The sequence below is a fragment of the Erpetoichthys calabaricus genome, chromosome 1 (genome assembly GCF_900747795.2).
Source record: "Erpetoichthys calabaricus chromosome 1, fErpCal1.3, whole genome shotgun sequence".
Taxonomy (NCBI): Eukaryota; Metazoa; Chordata; class Cladistia; order Polypteriformes; family Polypteridae; genus Erpetoichthys; species Erpetoichthys calabaricus.
In genome coordinates, this window is record NC_041394.2 from 47,740,162 (window position 1) to 47,763,614 (window position 23,453).

At 40.2% G+C, this 23,453-nt stretch overlaps 1 protein-coding gene across 1 annotated transcript in view; it reads right to left on the reverse strand.

Moving 5' to 3' along the window:
* The window catches only part of piwil2 (piwi-like RNA-mediated gene silencing 2), a 211,332-nt gene that overhangs the window by 31,209 nt on the left and 156,670 nt on the right, over positions 1 to 23,453 (reverse strand). The window contains exons 14-16 of the mRNA XM_051924076.1: positions 22,982 to 23,170; positions 17,769 to 17,870; positions 17,330 to 17,446 (exon numbers count right to left, since the gene is read on the reverse strand). Of these exons, the coding sequence (XP_051780036.1) occupies positions 17,330 to 17,446; positions 17,769 to 17,870; positions 22,982 to 23,170 (408 nt within the window). The remainder of the gene's footprint in view (positions 1 to 17,329; positions 17,447 to 17,768; positions 17,871 to 22,981; positions 23,171 to 23,453) is intronic.

The following is a 23,453-nucleotide window of genomic DNA, read 5'->3' on the forward strand; positions in this document are numbered from 1 at the left end:
TTGTGACTGACTTGACTTCAGCTGCCTCGGTGGGGGATGAGTGATCAGGCTGCAATGTATAGTCTTAGATGAGCATGATAAGATCAACAATAGATGGAAGAGGTACTTTGAAAAGCTGTTGAAAGAAGAAAATTAAAGGGTAGTATTTGGGGATGGAGTACCAAATGAAGGGCTAGTACCAAGAATAAGAAGGTAGGAAGTAAAAGAGGCACTGAAAAGAATGAAAAGGCAAAAAAAAAACAGATGAAACACCAACAAAAGTGCAGAAGAATTTAGGAGAAGAGGGAGTTGATATTTGTAAGATCTAATGCAGAAGATCTATGCACGGGAGAGAATACCAGATGAGTGAAGTAACAGCGTGATTATACCCATTTATGAGAAGGGTGATATTCAAGATTGTGGAAACTATAGAGGGATAAAGCTGATGTCACACACAATGAAAATTTGGGAAAGTTATTGAGAGAAGACTTAGGAAAGAGACCACCAAAGGGGAGGGGACGTTTGTTTTTATTTCAGGGAGAGAAATACCTAATGCAGTCTTTTAAGTCCTTGCTCCTTTCATCTGGTTATGGATATATAAAGTCATGGGATGAACAGCCAATCCCCATGGTGCATGCTTTTTGCTGATGACACAGTTTTGTATTGCACCAGAAAAGAAGTAGAGGGGAAGTTAGAAGAATGGAGAGGGGCTTTAGAAGATACATGGATGAAGATAAATGGAAAGACGACAGAATATGTGAGGGTTAATGATGATCAGGATTCAGAAGTTAGCCTGCAGGAAGAAATATTAAAAAGAGTGGATGCATTTAAATATCTAGAATAAGTGGTGGTCTAAGATGCAGTGTGGATGGAACAAGCAGAAGTAAAGAATCCATTCCTGGGCTCCCGATTCCCGGGAATGAAACTACTGGAATTCCCGGGTAAACAGGAACGGCCAAGCTTTGATCTTTATTTTTATATACAGGTAGTCCCCAAGTTACGGACATCTGACTTACGAACGGGGCCGCAGCTGCTCCTTCATCTGTCTGGGGGACGTGACACAGGCTCCTCAGTAACTGCTGCTCCATCATCATCGGCCTAAGGACTCTGCAAGTGGTGGCAGGACGGAGGCGATTTCGCTGCCCGCGCAGTGTAATGTCCCTTGGACGCTCCGGCTCCCATTCATTCTCAGTGGGCAGCTGGGTGAGTGGCAAGCGGTGACCCAGGTTTCCATATTCACCGGGGCCACAGCTACAGCTCATGTGCAGGACAGAGGCTTGATGGGGCATTTCACTGCCTGCCCATCACACAGCCTTGCAGTGTCCCTCGAACAGCTGCCTTGTTCATTCTTGGTGGGCAGCTGATGATGCTACAAGCAGTGACCCGGTTGTGACTGAACGGAGGCCATTGAGGGTGAATGGGGCAGCATTGTAGTATTCCTTGGGTGGCTGCCTGTTAAATGGGGGTTATGGTGGGCGATTCACTACCCACCTTTGATCGCACCCTGTTCGTTCTCGATGGGCGGACTCTGCAGGCAGCATACTGTATTCCAAGTGGAGGTGACTGTGTAGTGGGTGGGTGGTGAACCGCCCCTCGCCGCCCCCATTCATTCTCAAAGGCAAGCCTGCTTGTACTGTTATGTACATAGCAGGAAGTTGCCTCTCAGTACACCAGACGTGCTGATGAGGGGTGCCTTCCTGCTGTGATAGGTTAAGATGAGCTCTTCTGCACAGCACTGTACACACTTTCGTTTTCACCGTTCAACAATGTCTCTGAAACACAAATCTGATGCAAGTGCTGGTGATACAGTAAAGAGAAAAACCATCACCTTAGAAAATAAAGTAAAAATAATAAAAAGATCAGAGAGGTGAAACTCCATCATTCATTGGCAGAGCACTTACTCTCTTGGCAGTTCCAACTTACACACAAATTCAACTTAAGAACAAACCTATACCTATATATATTTATATATTTCAGATCCCGGCACCCCCACCAACTAAGCTCTGCACCAGAACAGACAAATTGTTTGTCCAATGCCTCTTCAACTACAAGTCTACCGGCTCACTGTGTAACGTGTGTCAGCCATTGGTTAATGCGGGGAACATTTAAAACCGGCCGCATGCGCACTTTGTCTTCTCTCTTGTGCAGAAAGGCTGTCTCTTCTTTTATTCTGAGAAGAGAGCAAATACAGGACAACTTAATGATAGCTCCCATTTGAATAAATGCTGTATTGTTGTCGAGACTTGAACATTCTCAATGCTGATTTTCATGGAAACCTCAACTCACCCCTCTCTCTCATTCTGCACATGACACCATGTGTATGTGTAATAAATAAATTATATATAATATATATATATATATATATATATATATATATATATGCGATCAAAAAGTTTAATCGCGATTAATCGCATGACTTTGTGTAATTAACCATGATTAATCTGAAATGTATTTTTTTTTAATGTTGAAATTTAACCACAAAGATTTTTAAGTGCAATCAGACCATACTAAGAAGAATGGACACAACACAATGGCATATAAATGTACTTCACTTGTTCAGGTAACTGGAACAAGAGGAAATAAAGACAAAGCTTCAACTGTGAGGAGGCTTTATTCACGCATACTCTAGGGCTGTTCAATGCTGAACATAGAAAACAAACAATTGGACTTGTATTGTAAAACAGATGACATATATTTAAGACATGTAGTCTCATACCACAGTCTCCATGTATTTCTCAATAATGCTTAATAAATCTCACTTAAAAGCAATACAAAAACTCCAGAAACAGGATTTTATGAACAGAATGCAATTCAAAATTGTTAAACTAGCTAGCCAAGTTAGTTTCTCAGCAGAAACAGCAAGTTGGCCTTTTGGATTATTATGAATAATACACTTTCCATTTTATTAAACCAAGCCAGTTTCTTAAACATAAAAGTTTGGTCACATTTCCAGAGTACAAGGCAGCTTGCCTTTTCTGCACAACATGCCCAGAGAGTGAAAACAACCTCTCGCAAGGCACTGTTGTGGCAGGTGTTGCCAAGTACTTGCGAGCAAGGTAAGCTAGCTCTTTGTATACCAGAGCATGTGTGGACCACCACTTTAGAGGACAAACCTCCATGCTGATGACAAGCTCTGCTTTATAGCACTCCAGACATTTTTCAATACAGTCCTCCTCTTCATCAGATTCCGACTCTGAAGCCACTAAGTGAGATGCTTTCTTATTTGGGGGTTCTGATGCTGCAGCTTGCACTGGTTGCCGTAACTCTTCTTTGAGGATGCCAGCAATCAATTACCACACCTCAGTTCTGTTTGTTTTTTTTAATCAAATTTGCAATTAAAAACATTCTTTGTGGATGTACTTTAATGTAGTATCACAACATTCACAGGAGAGAATAGGCAACGAGTAATGGATGAGAAGCCCATCCCCCCCCCCCCCCAATCCAACTTAAACTCAGAGCTACTACTGTTGCATCATGAGAGGAGGCAGCCCCTGCCACTAAAGGTCTCATTATCTGACACAAAAAAACGTACCAGTTTAACACACAGTGGCTAAAAGATTTCCCAGTCTTTTTATATGATCAATCCAATGTTCTGAAGGTACTGATAAGCATCGGGAGAAATGTTGGCAGGCACAATGGTGTACACTACTGGAAACCTGATTTTAAAACTGAATAACGTATAAGCACAGGTTTTCAGAAAACAAATAATTAAAAAAAAAAAAAAAAAACACATGGCATATCGTCATCTGTGACCGCTGCTAATGACACACAAAAAAATAAAAGTTAATGAGGAGGTTCTTCAAACCAAAGTGAACACTATGTACTGTATCGCAAAAGACTAACATCCCTTCACAAAATTTAGCCCACTCATATTTACTACATAAAAAATGGTATAAACATCAATCCAACTTATGACAACCATATGCTAAAGGACTGGCCAAATAGCAAACAGTATGAAATAAGAACTTGCCGTTAAAGTATGAGACTCCACACTCCCACTATGCATATTTAATGATCGATGAAGATGCACCTATTTCAATAACAGCATGTGAGATTGCTAGAAGATTAAAAAAAAAAAAACTGGTGTATTACCTGCAGGGCTTCAGCAATGCATCCAGCTTCTGAAGTTTCTCCAGCTCAGCATTTGTTGTCATGACCACGTTAGTTTTATGTAGGGCTAGTGCATCTCTTAGTGGTTGTTTGTTTCTTCACGCACGCTTCACCATCTCCAGAGTGAAGTTCCAGCTAGTCTTGTACGAGTGTCTCAGTCCTCAGGCCATGCACGACTTGCTGTTTCTTAAGCTCTGCAGTATTTGATGGACTGTGCTTGAAGTGCCCCACCACCTTTCGGCATTTGGAAAGTGCACCGTCAAATCCACTATTCTGCAGACACTGACAGAATTTTGAATGCTGTGTGCGATGCATGGCAAGTGTTTGAAAGGCAGCTGTCTCGCTGCTGAAATTAAATTTCGTGCACTATCTGTATTGAGTGTGCTTACTTTATTCTCAACGTTCCATTGCTTTGCTACATCCATAAAATGTTTGGCATGATGTCTCTCTGATGTTTTCATGACCGTCAAAGCATGTGAATGCAGTTTCCACTGTTTTTCAACATAACGGGTTGTAACCCCAAGGTAGCTATGATTTCCAAGTGATGTCCAGTAGTCACCAGTAAGGGCGATCGTCACCGTGAACTGCAACTCCTTAGCTAGTTTTGCCCTCTCTGAATCATACAGCTCATGTATACTAGTTACGACTGTGGCTCTTGAGGGTAGTTCATAAATTAGGTCGTTGGACGCGATCCGAATTATGTTGTGCAGACCTTCATCCTCCACTATGTAAATCGGCCTGCATGTTGTGACTATACATTTAGCAATTGCTACCGTCAATTTGCTGGAGGTTGACACGTCCATTGGTTTCTGCCAAACACTGTCAAGCGTGGTCTGTCGCATATTAGTGTAAAATTTACATTTTACACATATAGTGTAAAATGGATGCTTGGCTTGCATGTGATATTGTAGGCTGCTTGTACTCCGGTGATAACTAAATTCGCCTTTACAGTAACTACACACAACCTTATTTTTATCAAGTGCGCCGTCAGGCAAGTTTTGAAACTGAATTTCCCATTTATAATATTATATATATATATATATATATATATATACACACACACAGTGGGTACGGAAAGTATTCAGACCCCCTTCAATTTTTCACTCTTTGTCATATTGCAGCCATTTGCTAAAATCATTTAAATTAATTTTTTCCCTCATTAATGTACACACAGCACCCCATATTGACAGACAAAAAAAAGAATTTTTGAAATTGTTGCAGATTTATTAAAAAAGAAAAACTGAAATATCACATGGTCCTAAGTATTCAGACCCTTTGCTCAGTATTTAGTAGAAGCACCCTTTTGAGCTAATACAGCCATGAGTCTTCTTGGGAAAGATGCAACAAGTTTTTCACACCTGGATTTGGGGATCCTCTGCCATTCCTCCTTGCAGATCCTCTCCAGTTCTGTCAGGTTGGATGGTAAACGTTGGTGGACAGCCATTTTTAGGTCTCTCCAGAGATGCTCAATTGGGTTTAAGTCAGGGCTCTGGCTGGGCCATTCAAGAACAGTCACAGAGTTGTTGTGAAGCCACTCCTTCGTTATTTTAGCTGTGTGCTTAGGGTCATTGTCTTGTTGGAAGGTAAACCTTCGGCCCAGTCTGAGGTCCTTAGCACTCTGGAGAAGGTTTTTGTCCAGGATATCCCTGTACTTGGCCGCATTCATCTTTCCCTCGATTGCAACCAGTCGTCCTCCTGTCCCTGCAGCTGAAAAACACCCCCATAGCATGATGCTGCCACCGCCATGCTTCACTGTGGGGACTGTATTGGACAAGTAATGAGCAGTGCCTGGTTGTTTCCACACATACCGCTTAGAATTATGGCTAAAAAGTTCTATCTTGGTCTCATCAGACCAGAGAATCTTATTTCTCACCATCTCAGAGTCCTTCAGGTGTCTTTTAGCAAACTCCATGCGGGCTGTCATGTGTCTTGCACTGAGGTATGTGTGGAGACAACCAGGCACTGCTCATCACTTGTCCAATACAGTCCCCACAGTGAAGCATGGCGGTGGCAGCATCATGCTGTGGGGGTGTTTTCAGCTGCAGGGACAGGAGGACGACTGGTTGCAATCGAGGGAAAGATGAATGCGGCCAAGTACAGGGATATCCTGGACAAAAACCTTCTCCAGAGTGCTAAGGACCTCAGACTGGGCCGAAGGTTTACCTTCCAACAAGACAATGACCCTAAGCACACAGCTAAAATAACTTAGGAGTGGCTTCACAACAACTCTGTGACGGTTCTTGAATGGCCCAGCCAGAGCCCTGACTTAAACCCAATTGAGCATCTCTGGAGAGACCTAAAAATGGCTGTCCACCAACGTTTACCATCCAACCTGACAGAACTGGAGAGGATCTGCAAGGAGGAATGGCAGAGGATCCCCAAATCCAGGTGTGAAAAACTTGTTGCATCTTTCCCAAGAAGACTCATGGCTGTATTGGCTCAAAAGGGTGCTTCTACTAAATACTGAGCAAAGGGTCTGAATACTTAGGACCATGTGATATTTCAGTTTTTCTTTTTTAATAAATCTGCAACAATTTCAAAATTTCTTTTTTTTGTCTGTCAATATGGGGTGCTGTGTGTACATTAATGAGGAAAAAAATTAATTTAAATGATTTTAGCAAATGGCTGCAATATAACAAAGAGTGAAAAATTGAAGGGGGTCTGAATACTTTCCATACCCACTGTGTATATATATATACATATATATATAGTAAGCTGGAGCGCTGATCGCACCCTCAGAGGACACAGACGCCCCTGGGAAAACCCCTGAAACAGCTGACAGTCTACCTTCACATTGCTCCTTACCCTTCTTACTTGCACTATAACGCGCGATAAACCTCTCACGCGGTACTCCGCTTACTTAAAAGTATTGTGCAGCGCCTCTCAGCTTTGAAAATTGGTTGTTTTGTTTCTCTCTCTCTCCGACATTCTCTGCTCCTGGCGGAACTGTCATCTCTGACTTGTCATGGAGCACGTTTAAACTTTTGAAGAGACACAAATGTTTGTTTGCAGTGCTTTGAATAAAGTTCCTTTTTTTCTACAACCTCCTGTGTCTGTGTAAATCTGTGACCCAATCGTGACAAGTGGTACCAGAAGTGGTTGCACAGATGGATGCCGAGGAGTTGTTTCAATTCGCTCAGAATGTTCCACTTCGTTACGATCCAGAGGATGACCCGCCCCTCATCACACCTTTTTTGTCTGGAGATGCTCTACTGTCCTTACGGAATGTGCATCGCAATAAGCTCGGCGATTATAATTTCCTGAAGCAACAAACTGTTTTATGTAAGAATGTGACTTTTTTGGCTAAAGGTTTTGCACTTAACGACTGGAACCTAAACATGGACGGTCCCATCTGTGCACAAATTCAAGATTTGATTCATAAAGTGCATTGCTGGTTTGAGGGAGACGTGGTGGAGTGAATTGTGGAGAAAGTTGTCATGAATATATTACTGGCCGGGATACCTGCAGTTCTTCGAGATGAATTTCTGCGTCATGATGTGTAATCATTGTCGATTATGTCCAGACGATTGGAAGGTTCTCAGACCGCTTGAAGAACGAGCGGTGGATTTGGTGCTGTTTCACAACCTATGAAGGAGCATCCAGGACATTCTCGTCGCTTTGATCGACGGCTAGAGCAAAGACAAGCTGCAAGACCTGACAATCGAATGGGGTCAGGATGGCCTCCAGGGAATCTGGTTGTTGAGGAGGTGCCCATATCTGGTGAGACAGGAGCAGGCCACAGACGTCGCAGGCTATATTTCGGCAGTGGACCTGACCGAAGATGTTTCCGGTGTGATCAACCCAGTCACCTGGCGAGAGAATGTTACGTGTCTCCAGCTCAATCAATGAAAATTGGATTGGCCGAGGTTTGTTGCTCAAATATTCCCTATTCTCCGGATAAAAAAGATGGCTTGTTAATCTCGGTGAAGTTGGGGAACCGAGAGATCTCAGCATTATTGGACTCGGGCAGTGACCTTTGTGTTGTCAGACAGGACTCTCTTGATGACAGATGTCTTAGTGACACTGAGACTGTAAAGATACGTTGTGTACATGGTGATGTTAAAGACTATAAGACATTGCTTCTTCCTTTAACTTATAAGGGTCGCCACTTTAAAGTCTGGTCTGCCGTTTCGGACTCCTGCCCCTGGCCAATACTGATAAGCAGAAGAAATGCCCTTTTTCCTAGACTTATGGCTGAACATCGCTCACCAGTCATCAAGTCCTCTGTTGAGCTTAGTGGGAGGGAAGAAGAAGGAGAACTAGTGGCAGTTGGGGAAAATCTAGAGCCCAAATTAGATATTGAACCCGATCTCTCCAGCGAGACCCCCCCCAATTTCCCAGAGTGGCAGGGAGGCCCTTCTACATCCTCCCAGATTGCAAATGCCTCCAAACCCAAACCGAGTCCTAGCGAGCAGTCGGATTTTGTGCACTTGCAGCATGCAGATGGCACATTAGAATACGCATTTAAACAGGCTCGCACTGCTAGTGACTCCTATTACCAAGAGCGTGATACCGGGGGTTTGAAAACTCCACACTTTCTAAAAAAAAAAAGACGGTTGTCTTTTCAAAGTGATTTCAGACCATTTAATGGGGGAATTTATTGAACAATTAGTTGTACCTGAAGCGCATAGGGAAATTCTTTTGCAGCTAGCTCACTCTCACATCTTGGGAGGGCACCTGGGGGCTGATAAGACCAGAGATCGCTTATCGAAACAATTTTATTGGCTGAATATGGGAAAAGATGTTGAACGGTTCTGTACTTCATGTCCTGACTGTCAGATCGTCTCCGCTTATAAGCCTCCTCGGGCTCCCCTTTGTCCTATGCCTATTTTGGAAGTCTCCTTTTCAGAGGGTGGGATTAGATATTGTAGGCCCTTTGCCTAAGACTAAGAATGGGTATCAATACATGCTGGTGTTGGTTGACTATGCAACACGATATCCAGAGGTGGCTGCTTTGAAAAGGGTCAACTCCTCCGCTGTAGCCAAAGCTCTGTGCATGATTTTTACTCGTATTGGCATTCCTAGGGAAATTTTGACTGATCAAGGCACACCTTTTACTTCTCGCGTGATTAAACAATTGTGTGATAGATTCGCTATTAAGAAATTGAGCACCACTGTTTACCATCCACAGACTAATGGTTTGACTGAACGGTTTAACAAGACTTTAAAACAAATGATCAGACGAGTTGCTCATAATGATCCTATATCCTGTGACTCTGTCTTGCCTTTTGTTATGTTCGCGGTGCGGGAATCGCCGCAAGCGTCCACTGGCTTCAGTCCGTTCGAGCTGATAGATAGATAGATAGATAGATAGATAGATAGATAGATAGATAGATAGATAGATAGATAGATAGATAGATAGATAGATAGATAGATAGATAGATAGATAGATAGATAGATAGATAGATAGATAGATAGATAGATAGATAGATAGATAGATAGATAGATAGATAGATAGATAGATAGATAGATAGATAGATAGATAGATAGATAGATAGATAGATAGATAGATAGATAGATAGATAGATAGATAGATAGATAGATAGATAGATAGATAGATAGATAGATAGATAGATAGATAGATAGATAGATAGATAGATAGATAGATAGATAGATAGATAGATAGATAGATAGATAGATAGATAGATAGATAGATAGATAGATAGATAGATAGATAGATAGATAGATAGATAGATAGATAGATAGATAGATAGATAGATAGATAGATAGATAGATAGATAGATAGATAGATAGATAGATAGATAGATAGATAGATAGATAGATAGATAGATAGATAGATAGATAGATAGATAGATAGATAGATAGATAGATAGATAGATAGATAGATAGATAGATAGATAGATAGATAGATAGATAGATAGATAGATAGATAGATAGATAGATAGATAGATAGATAGATAGATAGATACTTTATTAATCCCAATGGGAAATTCACATTCTTCAGCAGCAGCATACTGATACAATAAATAATATTAAATTAAAAAATGATAATAATGCAGGTGAAAAACAGACAATAACTATGTATAATGTTAAATGTTAACGTTTACCCCCCCGGATGGAATTAAAGAGTCGCATAGTTTGGGGGAGGAACGATCTCCTCAATCTGTCAGTGGAGCAGGACAGTGACAGCAGTCTGTCGCTGAAGCTGCTCTTCTGTCTGGAGATGATACTATTAAGTGGATGCAGTGGATTCTCCATAATTGATAGGAGCCTGCTGAGCGCCCTTCGCTCTGCCACAGATGTTAAACTGTCCAGCTCCATGCCAACAATAGAGCTTGCCTTCCTCACCAGTTTGTCCAGACGTGAGGCGTCTTTCCTCTTAATGCTGCCTCCCCAGCACACCACTGCGTAGAAGAGGGCGCTCGCCACAACTGTCTAATAGAACATCTGCAGCATCTTATTGGCAGGCGCCCAAGAGGCAACCTGGATGTTGAATGGGAGCAATGGATAGGAAACGAGTCAACAGCTCTCGGGCTGAGCTTTGCAGATCGGGTAATTTCGTTACAAGATAGAATTTCTAAACTTTCTTCTATTGCTGTGGAGCATCAACAACGCGAGGAGGAAACACAGAAGCGTCTTTACGATAGGCGCAGTAAGCTTTGCGAATTCAAACCCGGCGATCGTGTTTTAGTACTGTTTCCGTCTGACACGCACAAATTCCTAGCTAAATGGCAGGGCCAAGCCATTATCGAGGAGCGTATGGGACCAGTAAATTACAAAGTTAGAATACCAGGCCTGCGCAAACCATTCCAGATTTTACACATTAATCTCTTGAAGAAATGGCACGACCGACATGGGGTTTACACTTCCTTGGCTGCTGTTTCTCAGACCGATGTTGCCATTGGTAACGATTTGACTGACCCACAGAAGACAGAACTGTTATCTTTGATAGAACGGAACACTGATGTCTTTTCAGACTTGCCAGGCAAGACTAATCTTGCAGAACATAAAATCACTATTGCACCCGATGCTCGAGTGGCCATTATCGGGTTCTGGAAGCGCGACGAAATATTGTGCGCGAAGAATTCAAGAAGGTGCTGGCATTAGGTGTAATACATGAAAGTAAAAGTGACTGGTCCAGCCCGGTCGTATCAGTCCCAAAGCAAGACGGTTCGGTTCGCTTCTGTATCGATTTCAGGCGCTTGAATAAGGTCTCTAAATCTGATGCTTATCCGATGCCCCGTGTTGACGAGTTGTTGGAAAAACTGGGTCAGGCGAGCTATATCTCTATGCTAGATCTCACAAAGGGTTATTGGCAGGTGCCTCTAGAGGCTGGCAGTTGTGAGAAAACAGCATTCGCGACTCCTGACGGACTTTATGAGTTTACGAGACTCGCATTTGGTCTTCATGGGGCACCTCTAACTTTCCAGCATATGATGGATCAGATCCTGCGTCCTCATTCTGAATATTCCGGTCGTACCTTGATGATGTCGTGATTTTCAGCAACGATTGGCAAACGCATTTACAGCGACTTCAAGCTGTTCTTGAAAGCTTGAGACAGGCTGGCCTTACTGCTAACCCAAAGAAATGTAAACTGGGTATGTCTGAGACTCATTACTTAGGTTATTCTATGGGCAGGGGTTTACTTCCGCGACAATTAAGGAAAGTGGAAGAGATGCTTGCTTACCCGCGACCAAAAACACAAACAGATACGCGCCTTTCTGGGGCTTGCTGGTTACTACAGAAGGTTCATCCCTAACTTTGCACATAGGGCTGCTCCTCTTTCAGAACTTACAAAAGGCAGGAGGAACCACCCTATTTTATGGACAGAAATTTGTGAACGTTCCTTCTGTAATTTGAAAGCTGCTTTGTCTACTTATCTGGTTCTGCGAAATCCCGATTTCTCAAAGGATTTTGTCTTACAAACGGTCGCAAGTGAGTTTGGTGTACGCGTAGTCCTGTCACAGATTTTTGATGGAGAAGAGCACTCTATCACATATTTGAGTAGAAATTACTTCCTAGGGAACCCAATTATTCGACAATTGAGAAGGAATGCTTGGCGATTAGATGGGCTGTCGAAGCGCTTCGTTATTACTTATGGGGTCGAAATTTCACTTTGGTAACTGATCATGCTCCACTTCAATGGTTATACCGTCAGAAAGATAAAACTCTCGTCTCATGAGATGGTTTCTGGGCTTACAACCTTACAGTTTTACAGTAAAGCATCAACCAGGCTCTGAGCACGTCAACGCAGACGTTTTATCACGGCTGTATGTACCTGGTACAGAGAGTCGCTTGATTCACGAGAATGTGAATAAAGCCGAGGAGGTTGGTGTAAGCTGGAGTGCTGATCGCACCCTCAGAGGACACAGACGCTTCTAGGAAAACCCCTGAAACAGCTGACAGTCTAACTTCACATTGCTCCTTACCCTTCTTACTTGCGCTATAACGTGCGATATAACCTCTCACGTGGTACTCCGCTTACTTAAAAGTACTGTGCAGCGCCTCTCAGCTCTCTCTCTGCGGAACTGTCATCTCTAACTTGTCATGGAGCATGTTTAAACTTTTGAAAAGAGACAAATGTTTGTTTGCAGTGCTTTGAATAAAGTTCCTTTTTTTTCCTACAACCTCCTGTGTCTCTGTGCAAATCTGTGACCCAAGCATGACAACATACATACATACATATACACACACACACACACACACACACATACATACATATACATACATATATATATATATATATATATATATATATATATATATATATATATATATATATATATATATATATATATATATACACACATACACATATACATACACACACATACTGTACATACATAGACACACGATAATTTTGGTCATGATTGTATGCGAGTGTGCCACACTAAGCATGGAGGACAGAAAGAAGAGCAGAGAATTGTCTGAGGACTTGAGAACAAAAATTGTGGAAAAATATCAGCAATCTCAAGGCTACAAGTCCATCTCCAGAGATCTTCATGTTCCTTTGTCCACTGTGCGCAACATAATCAAGAAGTTCACAACACATGGCAATGAGTCCGGATCTAAATCCGATTGAACACTTATAGAGAGATATCAATATTGCTGTTGGGAGAAGGCGCCCTTCAAATCTGTGAGACCTTGAGCAGTTTGCAAAAGAAGACAGGTCGGAAATTCCAGTTGAGAGGTGTAACAAGCTTGCTGATGGTTATAGGAACCACTTGATTTCAGTTATTTTTTCCAAAGGGTGTGCAACCAAAATATTAAGTTGAAGGTGCCATTAGTTTTGTCCAGCCCAGTCCAGTTTTTGAGTTTTGTGTGAAATGATGTCAGATTTGGCTTTTTTTTTCTGTTTTTTGTGTTGTTCCAATGCACATAAAGAAAATAAACATGTGTATACCAAAACATTTGTAATTGCAACAGTTTTCTGGTTGAAATGGTGCATTTTCTGGGAAAATTCCAGGGGTGCTGACAATTTTGGCCATGACTGTACATTCATACATACATACATACATACATACACACTATACAGTAATCCCTCGCTGTATCGCGCTTCGCCTTTCGCGGCTTCACTCTATCGCGGATTTTATATGTAAGCAAATTTAAATATATATCGCAGATTTTTTGCTGGTTCGCGGATTTCTGCGGACAATGGGTCTTTTAATTTCTTGTACATGCTTCCTCAGTTGGTTTGCCCAGTTGATTTCATACAAGGGACGCTATTGGCAGATGGCTGAGAAGCTACCCAACTTACTTTCTCTCTCTCTCTCTTGCGCTGACTTTCTCTGATCCTGACGTAGGGGGATTGAGCAGGGGGGCTGTTCGCACACCTAGACGATACGGATGCTCATCTAAAAATGCTGAAAGATTATCTTCACGTTGCTACCTTCTGTGCAGCTGCTTCGTGAAGCGACATGCTGCACGGTGCTTCGCATACTTAAAAGCACGAAGGGCACATATTGATTTTCGATTGTTTGTTTTTCTCTGTCTCTCTCTATCTCTCTCTCTCTTTCTCTGCTCCTGACGGAGGGGGTGTGAGCTGCCGCCTTCAACAGCTTTGTGCCGTGGTGCTTCGCATACTTAAAAGCCAAACAGCCCTATTGATTTGTTTGCTTTTCTCTATCTCTCTGACATTATCTGCTCCTGATGCGCACTCCTTTGAAGAGGAAGATATGTTTGCATTCTTTTAATTGTGAGACGGAACTGTCATCTCTGTCTGGTCATGGAGCACAGTTTAAACTTTTGAAAAAGAGACAAATGTTTGTTTGCAGTGTTTGAATAACGTTCCTGTCTCTCTACAACCTCCTGTGTTTCTGTGCAAATCTGTGACCCAAGCATGACAATATAAAAATAATCATATAAACATATGGTTTCTACTTCGCGGATTTTCTTATTTCGCGGGTGGCTCTGGAACGCAACCCCCGCGATGGAGGAGGGATTACTGTATATACATATTTTTTCTCTTCTCTTGTGATTTGTAAACTTTCACTTTCCTCTTGGGGACAAATAAAATGTATTTAATTTAATCCAAAAGCAGTAAAGTAAAATTAAACTATTTTTACAGTTGTAACAAATAGTCCACTAGACAATGGAATAAACGTAGCCATTGTAATACAGAATATTCCAGGAAATCTACAACAGCCAAATTCAAACAAGGATGATGTGGCTCAGCTTTTCAACCTGCAGTTAAAGTAAAGATCATTTATTGACTAAAATATCATGAAGAAATTAAAAAGGCCAACCAAAATCCTGCAGGGTGAACTAATGTATCCAAGGAACTGAATGCGCAAGAAAGCACTATTTGACAGCTATGATGATTATTTCTTTACATTTTACCACAATCATTAACACAGGTGGAATCCCGTCATAACGAAACTCATGGGAACAAAAAAATACTTTTGTTAAAATGGAAATTTTGTTGTAACGAATATGGGGAAAACATATATACTATCGTGACTGGAGTCGACTACAATTTGCCATCTTTAACAGCAGCGGCACAAGGACAGTTCTGTTGCTGCTCTGCACTGTCTGCCTTTGGTTTACTGTTTACCAAACTAATTTGTTTCCCTGTGCAGAATCAGGCTTACTGTGTAATGTGCTTGTCACACAATGTTTAGAACATTTAACATCAGGCTTTGAAAATCCTCTATCTCACGCTCTCCTGATCTCTCTTCTCCAGAACACAGCTCTGTGACCCAAGTTAAACAATACCTGCATACAAAAACGGCGCTTCCTAAACAGCAAAAAATATTTAGTTTGAAAATGAGTCTTTAGAATGCATTTTTTTTTTTGAGAAATACAGGTATGAAAATACAGAATGAAAATGAGATGTAAAGTTTTTTTTTCTTTTTAAGAGAAATACAAATGTGCTTCTAAATTTTTTTTTTGTTCAAGTCCCAACGCCAGATCTTCAACTTTGTCTATTTTTTTTTTCTCCGATACTTCAAAATTGTTGACAGCATTTAACACGAGATTCTGAATGCTTTCGCCATGTCATTTTTCTTCATTCCAGAATCAACTTTTTCAAGAATTATTAATTTTTCTTTCAGCGTAAACTGACGCCATTTCTCTTTATTTTCCATCTCAAAAAAACAAAGGCAAAAAAAAAAAAGAAAAAAAGAAAATGACCACACACTACACAACTACCCACGCAGACGCTAGGTGTGTATTCAGCAATGTGTATGATATTGCACCTACATTCCTGCCAAGACTGGAAATTTCACAACAGACTGTTTCTTTGAAATGGTATTTGAGCTGTAGCTGGCTACACAATCATTTGTGTGTATTGAACACAACATGGGAATGTATTACTGGGTAATGGAACTGGGAGGGTGTTAGCGCACCCTGACTACTTGAGGTCTGGCAGACAAAAAGTCCAGGATCCATATGCATAGGGTGGAGCAGAGACCCAGATTCTGTAATTCTGTTCCTAGTCTGGTAGGGACAATTCTTGATCAGTAGAATTGCACTGTGCCCAGTGTGAAGATTTGGGTCATGACCTTGCTCAAAGGGATGCTGCATTAAGATACCCATTTACCTCAAGGCATACTAATACCAACTATACAAACATACCCTAAAGTGCACTGCCACGTATCTGTCAGATTGTTAGGGATGAAATCCAGGAATGTGACTGTACTTTTCCTTATAAAAAAATGCAATGTCTGAAGAGAAAAATTTACAGAGTAATAGCTGTGCTACCATGTCAAGTTATCACCAAAAGTGTGAGTAGTGAAAGGAGGACATTTTTTCCTGTTATTTTAAAATCCAAGACAAGTACATTGATGTAATGAATTATCTTTCATTAGGATAAATTAACTATGATGGACATCAAGTAGAATACATTCATCTGAGTTCAAAACAGAAGAGATTTTCCATAAAATTATAATTTCTATGCCTGTTTTCCCAAACATGCTATGTCTTAACTCAAATCAAAGCTTCATGTAGTCTTACCTCTGAATAAGTGAAATACACTGGTATTGTGTACTTATGTACTGAACCTCAGATACTTGCATCAATCAAAAACATTACATCTTTTTTGAGATATACAAATTGATCTTTATTTGTCCCAAAGAAATTTAGCTCTTACTAGTTTATGCCATCTGTGGTGTTGTGAATGAAAGATCATTTATTTCCACTCACTGTTAATTAAGTAAATGAACAATGGAGAAAGAAGTATACATTTTGGCTGATACCAACAGGTGTGATCAGAGTGGTCTGGTGGCAAGTACTAAAGGAAAGTAATGAGTAGTGATCACTAAATGATCTGGAGTCAGCAATTCATGCAATATTTTGTCAATTTACATTGGTATGACGACCAGATTCTCTTGGAACCATTACAAGAAAAGACAAATCTTACCCCATATATTCTTAGGGCCTGCTGCTTTATAATAGTGATATTAGAATAAACCCCATAACCTTTATGCAAGTTAATCCAGTTCACATATATAACTCCCCAGAACTAGGAGCCTTTACACAGCCACTCAAATTAACCAAGCGGTGTTACTAATGACCTTACAAAGGTCAAAACAACAATTAAAACAGACAACGAAGCTAGCTACCAGCTATCATATTCTGCCTTCGAACTATCATCAATATTAACATCAATTCTAGGACACACTCTGACTTCAGAGGCAGTAAAATATGAAACATGATTGGGCCTTTCAATTCACTATATATTCTGTTACAGAACAGCAATGTATAATACAAAAAAGAAGAAAACTAAAATAAAAAGTGTACTATCTGTACTATTTTTCCAGCTATATTTCACTTTACTTACCAAAGGAACTGCAACACTCCATAGAGCTCCACCCAATTTGCAGTTAATCTGAAGAAGTATCTTTTGGGCAATAGCCCTCAGCTTCTGAGGCTGAGAGATGGTTCTTAAATTAATAGCCTAGGAAATTAATACATAATTCATTGAATACTGCAGCAAATCACATTAAACACTTCAAAACAACCTTGTCATGATTGCTAACCAAGGGCTTATATCAAATATTGTCATTTCTCATCATTACTGATATGTAAAGCACAACTTAGATAAATCATGGCAGTAGTGGCACTGATATACAAAATTGCAATTGTAAACTAATAAAAATACAAATTTTTACAAGAATCCATAGATGACTAGAGATAGAAAATAAAAAACACAAAGCAGTCTGAATATAGTCAACTGTAGCGTACCCAAAACGTTAACAAGAGTATCTGCTGCTGCTCACCTGTGAGGGTACAGAGGATTGAACACTGCATAGCTTTTTAATGGCACTGTACAAATCTTCTCTGTTTCCAGTGAGAATACAAACTATCATCTGGACATTTGGCTAAAGAGCACAAAAACACAAAATTGTTAAGTACTTTAATCTTAGACAATGTGCAGTTATGAAAACTAGAATTTCCTTAATGTATTGATTAATTTTATAAGCGTATTACAATTTGAAAATACACACATTTTTCAGTGAGAAAGGCTAAATTAGAACAGACAGATCCTAGTCATTGACACAAAGTTAAATTGAATTTTAGGCTTTTTGTCTGGTCTAGATTATGTGTATGGTTAAGACCTGCATTGGATAACCATGTAGCCTTCTCCCTTCAAGATTAAATAGGTTTAATTAATTGATACTGCATGTCCTTTAATTAAAGCTAAATTCATTTGTTGGTGTAGTTTCCTCTGCAAAACTGAACACAGTACTACAGACTTCTCTAGCGCAATATAAAATCTGAGCAAAAGGCCCTATAAGTTATATTCAATTACTAATACTTTATAACCTGACATTTCAAACTGCTACTCTGTATTGCCTGGAGGTCTATGTTATCTCAAGCTGAACCCCAAAATCTGGCCTATTCAAAGGGCGGCCCATTCAAGGCTGTTACAAGGACAATGACGAGCCATTGACATTCAAAGTAAAGAATGAATTAGGAAGGCTGCGTTTGATGAAAACATGCAAAATGTTCAGAATTTTCTTTAAAAAAAAAATGAAGCATTGATGTGTAGTCCTTCAAACCAAACTTTTTTGTAGAATGTAGAGCTCATTATTAAACTGCAGTTGATATTCTTTGATTTTGGAAATTCTGTGTTTGTAGTTTAAAACTCCCAAGCACAATATTATGTAGTGTGGTATATGTTCACAGTTGGCGGAAAAGTAGCGCCGCTGCCTTGCAGTAATTAGATCATAGGTTTTTGTCCCAGGGTGTCCTCCCTGTGTGGAGTTTGCAAAGCGCTTTGAGTAGTGAGTAAAGCGCTATATAAATGTAAAGAATTATTATTTTTATTAATATTATTATACTTGCCGATTTCTCATTTTCACATTTTAAACTATGTTTTTTCACCACATAAAATATGTAGCGCTAGGTCTTCAGGCTTCTACATACCTTCACAGTACCTCAAAACAATCTAAATGCAATGTATGCATATCGCCACTGTTCTGTTTACAAAAAAGGCACTGCTAATCACACAAGTGGTGAATTAAAACAAACCTATGGTCCCCTCAGTGTGCAGATGTTGTATTCATGTGGGTTGGTTACTGTTATCGCTTCTTTTGGGTTTATGCACTGATAGCATGGATCGTTCTTTTTTATTCTGTTCAATGCACTTTGTGATGTGCCTGGGTCATACGTGACTAAAATATTTTATTCAAAAAGGTAAACGAATGTTATTGCGAATACTGTGCACTGATTTTCTGCAGTTTGAGATTTGCCTAGAATGTTTACTTTTTTATTTTAAAAGTGGAACTACAGTCATGGCCGAAATTATCGGCACACCTGGAATTTTCCCAGAAAATGCACCATTTCTCCCAGAAAATTGTTGCAATTACAAATGTTTTGGTATACACGTTTATTTCCTTTATGTGCATTGGAACAACACAAAAAAAACAGAAAAAAGCCAAATCTGACATGTCACACAGAACTCCAAAAATGGGCTGGACAAAATTATTGGCACCTTTTCAAAATTGTGGGTAAATAGTTTTATTTCAAGCATATGATGCTCGCTTGAACTCACCTGTGGCAAGAAACAGGTGCTGGCAATATAGCAATCACACCTAAAGAAAGTTAAAATGGACAAAGGTTGACTCAACCTTTCTGTTGTGTGTCTGAGTGTGCCACACTAAGCATGGAGACCAGAAAAAAGAGCAGAGAATTGTCTGAGGACTTGAGATCAAAAATTGTGGAAAAATATCAACAACCTCAAGGCTACAAGTCCATCTCCAGAGATCTTCATGTTCCTTTGTCAACTGTGCGCAACATAATCAAGAAGTTCACAACACATGGCACTGTAGCTAATCTCCCTGGACGTGGACGGAAGAGAAAAATTGATAGGAATGCAACGAAGGATAGTCCGAATGGTGGATAAACAGACCCAATCAACTTCAAAACATATTCAAGCTGTTCTGCAGACTCAGGGTGCAACAGTGTCAGCTTTACCTATCCGTCAACATCTGAACAAAATGAAACGCTATGGCAGGAGAGCCAGGAGGACCCCACTGCTGACACAGAAGCATAAAAAAGCCAGACTGGAGTTTGCCAAAATGTACTTGAGGAAGCCAAAATCCTTCTGGGCGAACGTCTTCTGAGACCAAGATAGAGCTTTTTGGTAAAGCTCATCATTCTACTGTTTACAGAAACCGGAACGAGGTATACAAAGAAAAGAACACAGTACCTACAGTCAAACATGGTGGAGGTTCTAAGATGTTTTGCTGCCTCTGGCACTGGATGCCTTGACTGTGTGCAAGGCATCATGAAATCTGAAGACTACCAAAAGATATTGGGGCGCAATGTAGGGCCCAGTGTCAGAAAGCTGGGTCTGCGTCAGAGTTCATGGGTGACCCAGCAGGACAATGACCCCAAACATACCTCTAAAATCACTCAGAAATGGTTGAAGACAAAGCACTGGAGAGTTCTGAAGTAGCAAGCAATGAGTCCGGATCTAAATTCAATTAAACACTTATGGAAAGATCTCAAAATTGCTGTTGGGAGAAGACGCCCTTCAAATCTGAGAGACCTTGAGCAGTTTGCAAAAGAAGAGTGGTCGGAAATTCCAGTTGAGAGGTGCAACAAGCTTGTTGATGGTTATAGGAAGCGCTTCATTTCAGTTATTTTTTCCAAAGGGTGTGCAACCAAATATTAAGTTGAGGGTGCCAATAATTTTGTACAGCCTGGTTTTTGAGTTTTGTGTGAAATGATGTCAGATTTGGCTTTTTTTCTCTATTTTTTGTGTTGTTCCAATGCACATAAAGGAAATAAACATGTTTATACCAAAACATTTGTAATTGCAACAATTTTCTGGGAGAAATGGTGCATTTTCTGGGAAAATTCCAGGAGTGCCGATAATTTCGGCCATAACTGCAAGTATTGCTAATACAGTGGAACCTCGAGATACGATCACCTCTGTATACGAGAAATTCAAAATACGAAGAAAGTATGAGCGAAAAATTCAGATCTAAATGCGAGCATTGGCTCACGTAACGAGCCAGGCTGTGGGTATAGCTCGCAGCTTAATGAGGGGGCGTGGTAGCAGTTGCGAGCCGCGATCTGCGGTGTCTGCGTTTCTCACTTAAGTGCACAGGTGGGAAACTGCCCACATCTATGATTGTTCCTGTGGCTGATGGGCTGCAGCTGCCATGTCCTCCCCGCATATATAGAGAAGCGCGAGCCGGTTAAGGGGGAGAAGAAGTAAAAGAAAAGAGAGAGAGAGAGCGCGCGCACGCAGAGGCAGGCAGGCAGCAGGAAGTTGGTGCGGGAGAGCGAGCGAGCGCAGGCTCGCGTGTAGCTGAACAGTGAGCTGAACAGGCGAGCCAAACAGCTGAAGCAGGACGGTGTAGAGAAGGTCAGCTACATTAAGAGTTTCTCGCCTGTTGCAGAGCCCGCAGGTGAGACGCTAACAGAGAAGAAGCACCGGGGATTGTCATCTGTTTTTTAAAGACTGCATCCTTTTGACGTTTTAACCTCGTGTTAAAGGATTGTTATTCTTGTGTATTTTAAACCTCCACTTCACAACTGTTTTAAGGATTATTTATTTAAAGATTTATTGAATGCTCTACTGCACTTTGGACACCTGTTTTGATTCTTTTAATAATCAGTTATATTATTTACCAGTGTTATTTATTAAAGGTAGACTACAGTATATATAATTTATCAAGTGTTATTTGTTAGGAAAATTGATTTTTATGTTAATATATTTGGGGTGCGGAACGGATTAACTGGATTTCCATTATTTTCAATGGGGAAGTTTGTTCTAGATACGAGAAATTCGCTATACAAGCTCAGTGCTGGAACGAATTAAACTCGTATCTAGAGGTTCCACTGTACCTCAGATTCTGTTCAGTTATAGCTTTTTTATTGTTTTTACGCACTTTTTGATGTTCCTGTGCCAGATGTGACCAAATTTAAAAGGGAAACAATTAATAAACATTACTTGTTTTTCAATACATTAATTTGTGTAGATTTTAAATTTGTCACTATCTGCTGCTTACTGGCTGCTGAAACTGTCTGGCCCAGCTAAATTTCTTGGTTTGAAAATCTGGTGAACTGAACTTGTAATTGACTAGCCCTGCCCTAAATTCTTTGCCCACTATAATATAAAATGTTTCCGTGCATGTAAAACTTTGTAGCTATCTACATTAAACTCCGCTTACCAATCATATGTTTAGTTTTATAGTTTACCCAGTCTTTAGTTTGTTACTCATTTTAGCTAGGCAAAGGAGTAGTCCTATGAATGTTGCCACATGACCAAGGCACAGCCTCACCTTTTGTACTGATTAAATTGGTTTGAAAAAGGTTGGGTAATCTAATTATAGGGTCTTGTTTGGTTGTAAGGGTCATGGATTATCAGTGGGTACAAGGTAGAACCCAGTCTATTCCAGAGTATTACTCATGTAGGGATCTACACAGACCAAAATTAAAATTTACCTAAAATCCTTACATGTAGGTCTGTAAAATGTGGGAGAAAAATTACAACTATGAGAAAACTCATTTAGACAAAGGATAATGTGAGAAAACTGACTAAGCTACAAATCAAACCCAGGTCTCTGAAACTATATGGAATCATTACTGACTATTATGCCACCCAAAACAATACCACTTCCATTTAAGTTTCAAACAATCTTAATAGCAAAAGTCAAAAATTAACATTGGGATAAAATATTTATTTAAAAAAAAAAAAATCCCAGAATGGACAATCCCAGAATATTTGTCAGAATGAGGGTGTGCCATCAGAAAGAATTTAAATTGGAGAATTGGCTCAGCACTACTACTTCCATTGTTGTATTTGTAAGCCACATAAACTTGACAGCCGCTCTTCTTTTAAAGTGAAAAACACATTTTATCCACTTACAAACAACTCCAAATAACCTAAAACAAAACCAAACAAGAAGAAAGAAAAACAACCTATTGTTTACTGGAAAGTATAAAAGGAATAATGTTTCTGGACAGTCCTTACCTCACTAACAAGGTGTGAATGGATGATTTTTAAGTAGGTCTCTGTGCGGTCATCCTTTAACTCTATACGGACTGGTCGTTCTAGCTTTAGCCCCATTGGGTGTGCTACTTTAACAAATGTATTTATGAGTTCTTCTGCTTGGTCAAAACAGCGTCGGGGATAAAAGATTCCCCAACAAGTTAAAGGAACCTGGGATGAAGAAAACAATTCAAAAATCAGGCATAATCAATGAGTAAGTTATCATCATCAGCAATGCAGTAAATAAATACAGGTTATTAATGGGTTTGGGGCAAATTTTCATCTTTATTCATCTTGAGGCTGTGCAAACAATGTTCATAATGTAGGGTTTATATATTTAAAAATTTATACAGTAGAACCATGGTTCTAAATTATTGCTTTACCAGTCCTGGTCTCCCAACTCATTTCTTATCATATACAGCTTAACTCACTTGGAAATAACCACCAAGTTTTA